Raw genomic sequence first — 13,403 nt, 5'->3', positions numbered from 1 at the left:
CCCCCCCCCCCCCCCCCCCCCCCATGACCTTTGAGGGCTTGTCTGTGGCTTTTTATGCTGTCAGAGAACTGTCCTGGGAGGTCTTCTTCATCCCTTCTTGTCTACCCTGGTTTATCAACTTCCCCTTACTCTTGTTTTGGGGGCACAGTTGGATAGCCTCTTGTGTTTAGCTCACACTGGAGTGCAACCAAGCACACTGTTTTCACCATTTTCCCATTTATTTCCTTCCTCTGCATTACATCAGTGCTGTGTCAACACATTCAAGGGGTGGTATGGTGTAACTGAGTTCAAACTGGAAGGAAACCTTTTTAATATTAGAATGCTTCTGGCAAAAGATGAATATACCATTTGAACATGACCCGGAGTTACAATATGTGGAGATATACAGTCTATACTGCCCACTCAGCTCCTGTGAAAAGGAGGCAGGCTGGGTTGGAATTAAAATAGAGCCAATGTAAAGAAATGCTGCAGGGCTGGTCAGCTGTGACACACTATTGCTTATTTAACACTGGTAAGCTGACAAACAGCTTTGTGGATACTTGTGGTGCAATAATTTGGCAAATGATCGGCTTAAAGTATTATGTTTCACAGTTTAGTTGTTTTAGCTGGCATATTATGACCTTAACAAGAGCAATTTGGAGTGTGACTAACTAGTTTAGTGAGTTTACATTGTGCATTACCTGACTTTATGTATATCTGCCAACATATATGGTGATATTTATAACTATAATAAGCCAATATGGCCGATAATATCAGCCCTGGGATATGTCTGTCAGGTTCTTTTGTGCATAACAGAACATAATAATAGTGGAAAATCACATATTTGATACTATTTTAATACTTTGAAATAGTGGATCTGTCAACACGTTTGTGACTCACTGATTCTTGAGCACCCTGCAGTGCATATTTTCATGCTGCACTTTACAAAGGAACAACAGAAGTTGCCTCTGTTTATGAGTAATCTGTCTCTTGTATATCTGTGTCCCTGTAAACCCTGCAGCCTTTAACCATCAGTGAAATGACCTCTCGACGGTTTCTATCTTTGAAACATATGGGAACTATCCTTTCCTGCCACCACATCATCAGTGCTCATCATGTGCGGCACCACCTGAGACGAGCCTCTGCCTTGTTTGGATAGATGACATGGGCCTTTCCAAAATCTGAACATAAAAACAGCTGTCTACAAAGCTCTGCTGAATGGCTGCGAGGAAAAACCAACATGCAGTCTGTATATAAAACCATTACAGGGCTTTCATGCCCGATGCCTACGAGGCAGTCTTTGAAATTAGATTCAAGAGCATGTTGGGGAAACGGAACTAACTGATCAGCCTCAGCTACATTGCTAAGACATGTCATATTGACACGAGGACAACACAATCCCATATGGCCAGCTATGCCATAGCAACCACACACTATACATGGTCAGAAAAACATGCTATGATGAAGAGCATGCCAAAGTATCCATGACAAAATGGGTAGGGGTATTTAGCCTGAAATACATCAGGGCAAACTAGGGAAACACACAGAGCTTCAGCAGCTGGGCCCAAAAGAATTACAAAAAAGACAAGATTATTGAGAGTCCTCAATCCCACTTCAACCAGAGCTGTGCTGTATTCTGACGGTGTTAGATGTCACATATTGGACTTGTATAACAGCTATCAAAAGAATAATTTCTAAAGCAGAAGAGGAAGTCATAATGGAACACAATGAATAAGCAAGTGAGCATGCACAGTGCTTTTCACAGCCTAAAAAAACTACCTGCACTTCTGTCTGCCATCTGTCCGGCTATCAATCCATCAATCCTGTTCTCATTTTCTCTAATGCATCCGCCCACCCGCAGGAGCATTCTGGACTAATTTAGTCCCCAGATTAAAATCACTGAACTGGGGAATGTTGTGTGTGCAGGGCAGGCTTCTGCTTACAGAGCGCCTGCTATTTCCTGGTGGAAGTGTGTGATGTGACGGCGGCGTATGAAGCCACGCTAATGGAAAACTTCACAGCATGCAATGGTTGGTTTTCATGTATGCACAAAAGGGAGCCAGAGAGCGAGGAATAGATGGCAAAGAGAAAATGGAACAATGCTACGAGTGTGGTACTGTAGAGGCTGTGTACAATTAGATTGTATAGTCCCTCTGGACAAGGAACAGCGTGTGATTATTAACGAAAGAGGAGCTGGATAATTTGTTTTTTTAAAAGATTTGTTAACTCCCTGGAAGGTTGAAAGGTACCCAATGAGGTTTAAATTGTATTTCCATTGCCTTCCATTGCATTTGTATAGACCGTTTGATCACTGAAAACAAAGACAATATTTATAAAATGCAACAGATTCAGAAGCTGCTGCTAAGCTGAATCTACATACATGTGGCAGGCAAGTGGACAGACATTCCTACGTGAACTGCCGCATTGTGTCTTTACTTCTCCATCGTCTATAACGGCACTCTTCCTCATGCAGAAAGCGTACTCCTAATTCACCAAAATGGTGTTTCCATGGCGACTGGCTCGCATTAATTTTCCAAGGTGAGTGGCCTTGTTGTGCTGTATTGTGTGTTTGGTGTGTGGTATTTCACAGACGTGAGGCACATTTCCGAACACTCCCCAAACAGTCAATGAAAAGTTGTCTTACCCATGAACTCAATCCCGAGTTCATCCGCTGTTCCATTCATGGCCAGATAGCAGCATGAGAAGAAGGGAGGGAATGGGTAAGCAGGGAGGAGAGAGAGAGAGAGAGAGAGAGAGAGAGGGAGGGGGGAGAATCAAACAGTTACAACATGATGTGCCACTATCTTACTCAGAATTCACCTTAGGGGAGAGACACATGCTGCAACTAGACCATAAAGTTGGTTTGACGGCTTTCTCTGACACGGCTCTCCCTTGTGCACCAGGTAATGAGCCAGGCAGCCCCGGATGCTTGGTATGCTTTTGCGAGATACACTTTGAATTCACACAGCCTACAGTGGCTTTGAATGAAGAAAGACAACAACAAAGATATGGGGGCTGAGAGGATTAGAGGAAGGATCATAAAAATAAAAGTTGAAAATGACATATCATGTAGCTTTATGTCGCTGACGTTGCTTTGCACGGGGCTTATGTATTGATTTGAGCCTGAGGTGTTGCAGTAATTGTCCTCCTCTGTCTCCAAGCATAGCTTTTCAATTGTCAATAGCTGGTCACTTTTAAGACTAACACACATGTTTACATGCATGCGCAACTGTAGGAATACAGTGTGCTGCACTCTTGTCTGTATGCTTTTGTCTCCCCCACACGCACACACATACGCACGCACACACACACAGTCTTTCTTCATGCAGTTAAGTCTTTTCTCCCCAGTCCCAGTGCTGGGGAAACAGATAAAAAGGAGCACTCGTGTTCTTTCCATCCTGACAGTGCCCCTTTTTCATGTCACTGTAATGTAATCTCATTTAAATTAAAATGAAAACCCTCACTAGTAATTGCTTTTCTGACAGAGGTGGTCTGAGTTTTAAATAGAATGTGGCTTGCCAAGCTCCTGACAGATTAAGTAGCGGGCACTCTCAAAAAAAGAAATAGAAAAGGCTAACAGAGAGAAAAAATAACATCTGTTCTTGGATGCATTTTGATTGTACATTGGGAAAATATGTCAAGCCAGTCGTATGAGGAAAAATAAAAACACCCCAGAGAATGAGTGAGTTTCACATAAATGACCGATGAACATTTGGATGAATGGATTTATAATAATTGCACAAAGTTATCTCGCTCTATTAAGGGGTGTGATTTGAGGAAATAGATATTTTTTATTGTGCATGATCACATTTGAAATACAGTTGGCAAAATTAGAAGATTTAGGGGAAGTTTCAGAGAGCACTTGATCCTTTGTATTCAATAGAAAGCCAAGTATTTACTCTATGACTGCCTATAACTGCCCAGGATTCCTGTGATAACCTGTGGAAATAGAAAACAAAGGCAGGTCTGAAATCCCCTAATTAATCAACCGATTAACAAATTAATTTATGTTTGTAATTAAATAGGAAGTAAGTGTCATCATGTTTTTAATGAACACAATGTCAGTTCATCCTTTTCAGATTATATCTTGCAGCCTCAAGGATTATTTATTACACTCTCCTACTGATTCATAGTCAGTATAATAACAACTCACAAATTAACGATCAAAACAATCAATTCTAGCCTGCGGACATTATGCTTTTCGCCGTTAGGAGTTTTGAGGTATAACTGCATGAGTCAGATGCGGACGACAATTTAGTTGCTAGGCGCTTACTGTCACTGTGGAACAAACTTTTGGCAAGGCTAAAGAAGTGAATGCAGTATCTCACTGATGTCGCCTGATCTGTATTATCCATTCAAGCCTTTCTCTGTGATTGCCCATGGCAACAGCCAACACTTTCCTCCCCTCTAAATCGCCCTGACTGTCACATCCTGTGCAGATGATGTCATTACAACACTGATACACATCCCTCGTTCTGGCACTGCCTTGTCTGGAGACATACACCAATCATAATACATGCAGGCTCCCAATCCGATGCACTGGCAACTCAAAGCTCGCCTGGGAATCACTTACGCCGTCTTGTGGGAGCCTTGAGCAAGCCTGAAGAATACCTGTGCATCATGTCAGAGGCTCTTGGCCCGATTAAGAGGCAGAAAACTGGCAGGTGGGAGAGACAATGGCAGAAGTGAATCAAATCCTTAATCCCCTCCTTCGTTTGGGGGAGCAGGGAACTGGGAAGCCAATGTGTCTATGTTTGTTTGTGTGTGTGTGTTATTGAACTCAATATCCTGTGCAGCTACTTACTCCAGACTTAATATCTACCAGAGATAAATAGTTGAACTTTGAGGCTTGTCTACTTCCTCTTTGTAAATCAGCTGGGTAAAACCAAAAGCCGGCTCACCTCCCTCCCTTTCCTCTTCAATCTTCCACCAAACATCACATATGTAGCCTCAAAGGTGCAACCAGCACAACTAAACCAACATTAGTTGCATGCCCTTACCTATCCAATTAAAGACCCCGCCATTTTCCCACTCTGCACCAATATGCAAGACCATGGCACCTTCTCTCCATCTCATCTCCAAGGCTGAGTTCACAGCAGTGTAGTTATAGTGCCTAACAGGGAGCCTCTTTGTCCTTTTGTTCCTGAGCTTTTCAGATGTGCGCGACAGTCTTTCTACCTCTGTAAGGATGTGTGTATGACGGAGTGGCAGTGTCTGTGCAAAGCCAGTGCGGACTGCTCTGTTGAGTGGCTGCCTTGTGGCCAGTCAATACCAAGACAAAGCGTAAGAGGCGATGATGATTTGTGACTGTGAGGAGACACGGGGATTGATTTTTATCAAAAAAGAAAGGTTAAAAGAGAAAAATGTGCGTGGCAGATGAAACTTTTCTCCTCCCAGAGTGTGATTTGTGTCTAACGCTGAAGATGTAGTATTAAACTCTGCTTGTAAAACAAGCATGTAAAAACAAACCCGCTCACACACACACTGACACACATACTTGACTGAATTGAATTTCACTGGAGCTCGTCCCACTTGTAGTTGCTGATATTGTGTGCATGTATGCCTGCATGTTATTATATGATTTGCCTTTAGAATGCAGGATAATCCTCAAAACCCTTGGTAATCTGGGTAAATTTTAGATTACTTTGTATCAACAGAGATCAAAATAGGCTTCCTTGCGTGCACGCGTGGAGTGGCGGTGGAATGCTTATCATTTTTTTCCCATGATAGAAGATGTTGTGGATGAGTTCATGATACAAAATTACGACTGACTAAGATTCCTTAAACATGTAATGACAAAGCTTTAATGAGCATTTCTTCTTCCTTTTTAGCTATTTGATGGATATTGTAATATGAATATCGTTTTTTTTCTCCAGTACATTCAAGAAAAGAAGAAGAAAGAGAGCTCTTGCACCCCAATAACGAATATACTCTCACTAGCTGGCTTGCTAGGTGATGCAAATACGTCGTGGCAGGTGTATGCTCATGCCTCGAGGAAGCACAGTGTCGAGTGTAAAAGTTGTTTGGATGAGCGGTTCTGGAGAAAGCTGCAAGCAGCAATACAGCAGGCCGAGCATTCCACTCGTTCACAGCAGGCGGGCAACTTTCGAATGCACACCGCACTAGCAACTAACTCCTTGCTTTCCATGAGATTCTTATATTTTCATGACAAGTCTGGCGAGGCTGCACTTAAGATCATATCATATTGTTGTACGCCGGATGTGTATATATGTATATATACATATATTTATTTATATGTAGTGTATGCGGTGTTGGCTCATGGGGATGATTCTGGGCCACAAGAGTTGACTTTAGAGAGGATACATAAAGTCAAAGTTTTGTGTACATTCAGTAATAACTGTGACATGTGGAAATGTTATTCCATACATTTATTTGAATCCATTTTTATTCCCCCCAAGGTATTTTGAACTCCACTTGTTTATAGTTTTAGCTGGAGACAGTAACTGTCTTTTATTATAATGTAATATAATGACAATAATTTAAGGAAACAATCTCATTTTCAGGTTCATTCTTGTATTTTAGGTTATTTGACAGTTAGTGGGTAAGCAGGCACCCCAGATACCCAAACATTAACTTTTCTTTCATGCTAGATTTTTTTTGGTCAAGGTCACTGAATAATTTCACCCCAACAGGACTCAAGAAATGATTCATATAAATCAATCTGCAATTAAAAAATGACCTCATGGCTCATTGTTTACACTTCATAAGCAACCTGTGACGGGGGGCTGCCAATAGATATAGCTTTGTTTTAAGCGGTCATAAGAAGAAAAGCTCTGAATACAACACAAGCAGTAGCGAGAGCAGTAACAGTGCAAATGTAGCATTATAACTTAGGAGTTAATGTTGTTTTCTGGGAGATTCCTACTCTTATAGTTTCATAAGCTTATCTTCAGCAACTGTAAAAGATGTTCCTGAAACACAGTTTTTTTCTGAAAGGTCTTCTGTATCTTTAATTCACTGACAAAATCAATCCAATTCAATTTTCTGCTTCAATCCTGCTATATTTTGAAATAGGAATCTTTTCCCAAGAATCATTTTGTGTTGAAGCGCTTTCAGTATGCCCATACACATATAGTTTCTAAATTTGTAAATAACACCAAATGTATGTACAGCATATTCTATTGCAGAGTCTTAAACTATGTGCATACAATGGCATACAATACCTTTTCCATCAAACAAAGCATATTTTTGAATTTGCCTTCTGAAGTCTTATTGTCTTATACATTTTAAATAAATGCAAATGTACCATAAATGTTTTGTAATCTGCTGTATTTATTTCCTCGGGTGTCCATTATTGTGCAAAACAATACAACTCAGCTTATCTCAAAGAGCAAACATAAAATCTCCTGACCTGGACACGCACGGAAATTGATGTCTGCCTACAGAAGATAAAATACATTCCACTGTGAAAACTGGCTGCGATGAGGGAGAAAGAAACATGCTTTGTGACACTGGCTTGTGACCCCATTAATAGACTCTCAGTGGGCCTGGTGGCGTCAAACAGAAGGCAATAGAAGTTAAGTTTTCTCTCTGACTCTTGGTGCAGGGGAGCCAAGTCACTCCATAAAACAGTGTGAATTTGTAAAGCCGCAGCCTCATGGGAAACGCTCTGGGCCACCAATTTCTCTTCCTTGTACCTCTGAATTTTGCTTTATTTTCTAACTACTCTACACAACTGTCATGGGGATTCAAAGACTCCTGGTGAATTGTTTGTCATAAGGAATAGGAAACTATTCCTTCCTTTCAGCGAGACTAAAGCAAAGCCAGATTAAAGACTGTAATAAAAGATAGAGGAGGATTTATGCACATGTTTTAATTCTAATATCTAAATGGTAGCTCTGTGCCTATGCGGGCCAATAAAGAAACGCAGTCTGATGATATGCATTATGCCTGTCTCTAGTAACTAAATCATGTTTCAGTGCTGTAATAATGTCCAAATTCAGATTAAAATGGAAATATCCACATTATGACAGTATTAGTAAATGTATCACCACGTGTTATGAAAAAAATAGACTGGATGGAAATCGAAACATTAAGCCTAAAGTAGATAATGCAGCAACTGAAATATCTGTTCTTATGAATTAAATGAATGCCGCAGATCAATACACCGATATAGTAGGGTATAAAATAGAAAGGAGAGCGTACTTGGGTCTGACAAGATAGCGTCTGTCTTGGGTACAAACTGGTCACAGCGTAGTCCATGGTAGCCTTCCTTACACCTGTGTGAGAGAGAGAGAGAGAGAGAAAAAAAGAGACAGAGAACAAGATTAGAAGTAAGACAAACCAAGCAAAAAGTACCAGAGTACAGCATGAACTATCTGCTGAAGACTTCCAGATAAGGAAAGTTGAGAAGAGGAAACCTAGAAAGAAGATGAAATGGATGGTGAAAAGTTGAGTGCTCACCAAGGACTGAGGTGGTAGAGGGAGATACACAGAAACCGTCGAGAGGGGTGGGGTGAGAAGAAAGAGAAAGGAAGGGGAAGATAGTTTGGGCAGGCCTAAGCGACGTCTGCAGCCTCACTGATAGCACATGACTGACAGGAATGCCAGGTCCCAGTGGAAGAAATGGGGTACTGGGATGGAGAGTACTTGGCGTGATGCAGACAACTCAAGATCTACAGTGCGAAGGGAAGCTGCCATAGTTGGAACGCTCATATAAACAACGTCCTGGCACAGTCCACATATTTGCCTTCATCATCAAATAAATATCTCTCCACTGTTGACGCCTGCAGATCCCTCAGCAACTGTCATAAATATATCCAGCGAAATTATGACATTTTCAAGTTTGGCTGGGTATGTTGCAATATCTCAGCAATACCCTCATCGTTCTACATTAACATACATGTATAATTCCCGTTAATGATTGAGGATTTTTACCAATCCTGTGATATTAACTGAATGAAAAAAACGCTTGAATAACATACTTGTTCTGTCAGAATAAAACTTGTAAAGTTACGCACAAAATCAGGTCATAAATATAAAGTTTGCTGTTGTCCCTCCGCACTCAGCCTGAGTTTGGCACAATCCTCAATAGTTTTTGTCTCAAAGAGGACTTGGGCATTTTTTATTCCTATCGTCAGTAGTGGCCACACTGTGAGCACATCCAGTGGGCTGATCCATCCCTTTGCTCTTTCACGGCTTAGGGGAGACAATTGGGGGATTTGCTTTGATGTGTCTCTTTCAACATAAACTTGTACTTGAGTGAGCGACATGTCAGAGTTGTCTATATTTTCTCTATTCCGTCGGTCGATGACATATTGTAGGTAAACTGCAGGGATTTGCTGCTCACACATTATCCGTCAATATCTGTCCAGCACATTTCCACCAGTGTCACCGCTCTCACACATACAGTGTAATGTCCTGGATGAGTGACGGGCAGAAGTCGACCGTTCGCTCTCACACAGCTCACAATCTGATAAAAAACAACAATGCCAACAACAACAACTGAGCTATGTAGAGCAAACTGAGCAAGCGATGCAGATCACAAGTTGTTGGTTTAGTTGGTTAAGAGTGAAAACATGTGTAAGATTGTCATCTTGCACAGTTTTTACATCTCAAGCTGCAGTTTCAGCTTCCATTTGTTCGGTGTGTCTCAGCTCAGTATGTGTAGTTTCTTATACCTCCTATTCCCTCTGTAATGCAGTATGGAACTGCACCATTGATGAAAATGAATAGGATACTGTATATGGTCCTCTTATTTTGTGCTGGCTCAAAGCTGACAGTGGTGTTAATGCACCTGCATCTCTTTTTTCACTCGGCGTCCATATTATGCACCTGTTTGGTGATGTCGTGGCTCCAAAGTAAAAAATGCTCCTATGGTAAGTTAAGTGTCGTGAAGATTTGGTGGCACAATTTTGGTATTTTCTTTGTCTCGATGAAGCTTTTAAGATATACTGACTGAATTTTTGGCCACTCAGAGACAGTGAGAAGCATCTCTAAACACAACACTGACATATTTTTTATCAATTAAGTGATATTCACTCTTAATTTGATCTTTTTCTTATATTCATGTACCAGAAATATCTGGCTCTTTAACTGTTAAATGTTCCACTCTGTTCACCAGGTGGTTTTTTCTGTCTGTCTTTTGGGGCTGGAGAGCTAATAGTGGGGTTTGTAGAGCTTTTCTTGCTGAAAAAAGCAGCCTGCTGCTTCTGGAAACGACAGAATATGAGAGTGTGGTGAGTTAATCAAATCAGTAAAGTTTGATGCCAGAAAACTCAATCAATGACTTTAAAGAGATTGTAATTCTTCATACAGCTGATCTGCAGAGTCGTGTTCTTCATTAAAAGTGATCCTTTCTCCTCCCATCACATATAGCCATTTGTTCCATTGTAATTATAAAAATACTGATTATAGCCCCACAGAAAAAATCGAATTGAAAGATGCACAAAACATTTTAAATCATGGGTGTGCTAGAAAGTGAGTTTGAAAAGCTTTTGAAATCTCAGTGCCGTTCACAGAGATCAGCACTGCTCTCAAGCTGCAGGGCGTGATCGTTGAAACTGTCAATTTGTGTTATATGGTGGTAAAAACTCTCTAACTGCACCTTTTAAATAGTGCAACTCATTACTGTTCAACTGATGTGTGAAAAATACCCTTTGGAAAACCTCAAACTCTTCATTTCATTTATAAAGTAAAAAACAAATACCTCGATCGTTATCCGCTCAGGCAAGCAAAGGAGGGGAGAAAGAACTTGATTCTCTCCTGTCATTGTCTCTCCCACAGACAGACGTCTACCTTTTAATCGGACTGAGAAAAATGACTAATGCAAAGTCTTTGGCACGTAGAAACAAATAAACGAGAATATGTTGTTATGTTGTCCTATAGAGCAGCACACAGAGCTACTAATAGACCAATAATACCTAACAATAATATGACAATATCTTGGTCTGACAATTGGAAATGCTCCTTAGTAGAACAGATATGATGACCAAACAAATTGAAGAATTCATTGTTGGCAAAATCGTGTTATGCAGACAATACTGTAGTTCCTTCTATTCATACATATTACCCCGGCTCTTGTTCACATTTGTGAGCCAGCGCTGGTTTTGTTAATCATTTGCATAATACAGTATAGTACAATACAAGTGTCTGTGCTGAATAGCATTAGTTGCATTATCATGGTCATTGTTCATAATGCACTCAGTATGCAGCTTACAAAATAAAAACAGCCAAAGCCAACATGATTTAAGTGATCTGAAAAAAAAAAACGCTTTGAGAAAAAATATAAATCAGAATATCCGTTTAAAAATTATCATTATCTAGCATAGAGATACACCATTAAATCAGACCACACGTTTTACAGTGGAATGGAATATGGACAAAAAAAATGTCATATGATGCGCAAATTAAAACTGCTTTTGACGGGAGTAATTAATACAAGGCCACAGTGGGACTTCAAATAAGAAAGAAGCTGAAGTTTCTGACACATATTTTCATCCTACATCCGATGTTAAGTTGTCAAACACACATCACAGGAAACAGAGAGCCTTGCTGATGCTGATACTTTCCGGGTAGCCAGATACAAACTTTGTGTATCCCTTTGTTCGCAGTAAAAAACTGATTCCCTGATTTGGTATGAAACTCAAGCACTGTCCCTTTTTTTGTCAGACTGCCAGTCACACTCAAACAGCCAATCCTGTACTGTACAAATTCAGGGAGGAACGCAATGCGACCACACAGATTTCAAGGGTAAATCGTCCCTCCCCTGCCATTGCCTGGCTCTGCCCTGTATCACCTTCTATCCCTGGGTGTGAGCTGAGACGCCTTGTTAGTATTCTGAATCACGAACCCAAAGGCAGAACGCATGTCTGGCTATCTGTTTACGTCTGGGCTTTTTTCTGTTTGTCTAAGTCTCCATCTCTCCCCTCCTTCCGTCTTTGTAGCACTGTGAAACAAGCTCAGCCATCCCTCAGTGAGATGCAAACAATGCCTTGTAAATGTGTTTGTGTGAACATGGCGTCAAATGGATGATAAACAATGTGAGATAATGACGCGCTTTGAGTATGTGTTTGGGCGTGTATCTTCCAATGAGGGCAATGGGGGAACAAGAGCTTGTATTTATGTACGTGTGCGTCTGTTCGTTTGAAAAGGGGGACATATCTCAAAGAGAACCCAGATGTGTTTGTGTGGATCGGGGTATATGCGACAGCTTTCTCAAGTGTGTGTGTGTGTGTGTGTTTATGTCCTGCAGCCGTTGTGTGTATGAGCAGCAGCTATGGACTCGGAGCATGTTTTCCCCCACTGCTCCGGAGCTGTGTCTACCCAGCTGCCTTTAACACATGTTCAAGTCACGGAGAAAACACACCTCTGAGTCTGTAGGATGACGGAGGGGGTGGAGAGCGCTGCCTCATAACTAATCACCACCCTTCCTGCTAATTAGCATGAAGAAAAATGGAGGATAGTTTGAGTGCAAGGGGAGGGAAAAGAGGTTCAAGGAGGAGAGAAGGGATGGGAGTGTGATTGTGTCAACCAAACTTTTCATTTAATCCCTGACGCCCATGCATGTTAGCTTCCATATGTCGCATAAAAAAAGTCCATATGAGCTACAGTTTTACTGTGAGTAGACTGGATGAACTCAGGCTTGTAACTTACTCTTTGATACACAATATTTAGTGGCCATTGATCGTTTCCTCTCACTTTTAACAGCATCTGTTGACAAATGCAAATTGCACAGATCATAGGGAACGTTTTACAAGAAAATGAACAAGACTTGATGAGATAATCAATGTTACTGACATGTCAGTGCAGTAAATAGGGTAAAATTATGCCCAGCCAAGAAATAGTCCCCTGCCAACATACACAACCCCCCAATTAAAGCCAAAACATGTGGCTTTTATGCTTAGGTTTTCGTATAGATTAGAAAAGAAGATATAAGGTGTTACTGTTAGTGAATTTTAGAGGTGCAGTTAGGCCGATTTTTGTCACCTTTGGACAGAGTCAGGCCAGCTGCTTCCAGTGTTTGCAGTCTTTATGCTAAGCTAAGATAACCAGCTCCTGGCAGTATAGCTTCATGCTGGACACGAGAGTCGTATCAATCTTCTCATCTAACTCTTGGCAAGAAAGCAAATTAGCATATGCTCTGAAGGAATTACCATCCATTCTGACTTAATTAAAAGCTGCGGTTCGAAGTTCATTCTTGACCTCAGTTTCTGCCTCTGCTAATGGAGAGCAAGTGATTGAAAGCTCAACAGCAGGTGCTAAATGGACCTTCATTCAGATAATAAGACATTCAAATAAAAATGTAAATCAGTTTTTGTCTTTTTGTTGAATATGTAAAAAGGGAAAAAGGACATGTTAAGTAAATTAACATTAAGTCCATGGTTGTAGCTTCATATATTAAATGTTATTAATTAAATATGGCAGCTGTTGTTTTTCATGGTGTCTAAATTCTTAGGTAGCTG

General features: G+C 40.8%; 1 protein-coding gene across 1 annotated transcript in view; it reads right to left on the bottom strand.

Annotated features, from left to right (window-relative positions):
- nrg3b (neuregulin 3b) overlaps nt 1-13,403 on the bottom strand; it is a 166,004-nt gene that overhangs the window by 17,853 nt on the left and 134,748 nt on the right. Inside the window, exons 3-4 of the mRNA XM_031843205.1 lie at nt 8,146-8,219; nt 2,624-2,650 (exon numbers count right to left, since the gene is read on the bottom strand). Coding sequence (XP_031699065.1) covers nt 2,624-2,650; nt 8,146-8,219 — 101 coding nt within the window. The remainder of the gene's footprint in view (nt 1-2,623; nt 2,651-8,145; nt 8,220-13,403) is intronic.

The sequence above is a fragment of the Anarrhichthys ocellatus genome, unplaced genomic scaffold (assembly GCF_004355925.1).
Source record: "Anarrhichthys ocellatus isolate YVR2014 unplaced genomic scaffold, GSC_Weel_1.0 scaffold4, whole genome shotgun sequence".
Taxonomy (NCBI): Eukaryota; Metazoa; Chordata; class Actinopteri; order Perciformes; family Anarhichadidae; genus Anarrhichthys; species Anarrhichthys ocellatus.
This window is presented reverse-complemented; position numbering and strand designations above follow the sequence as displayed.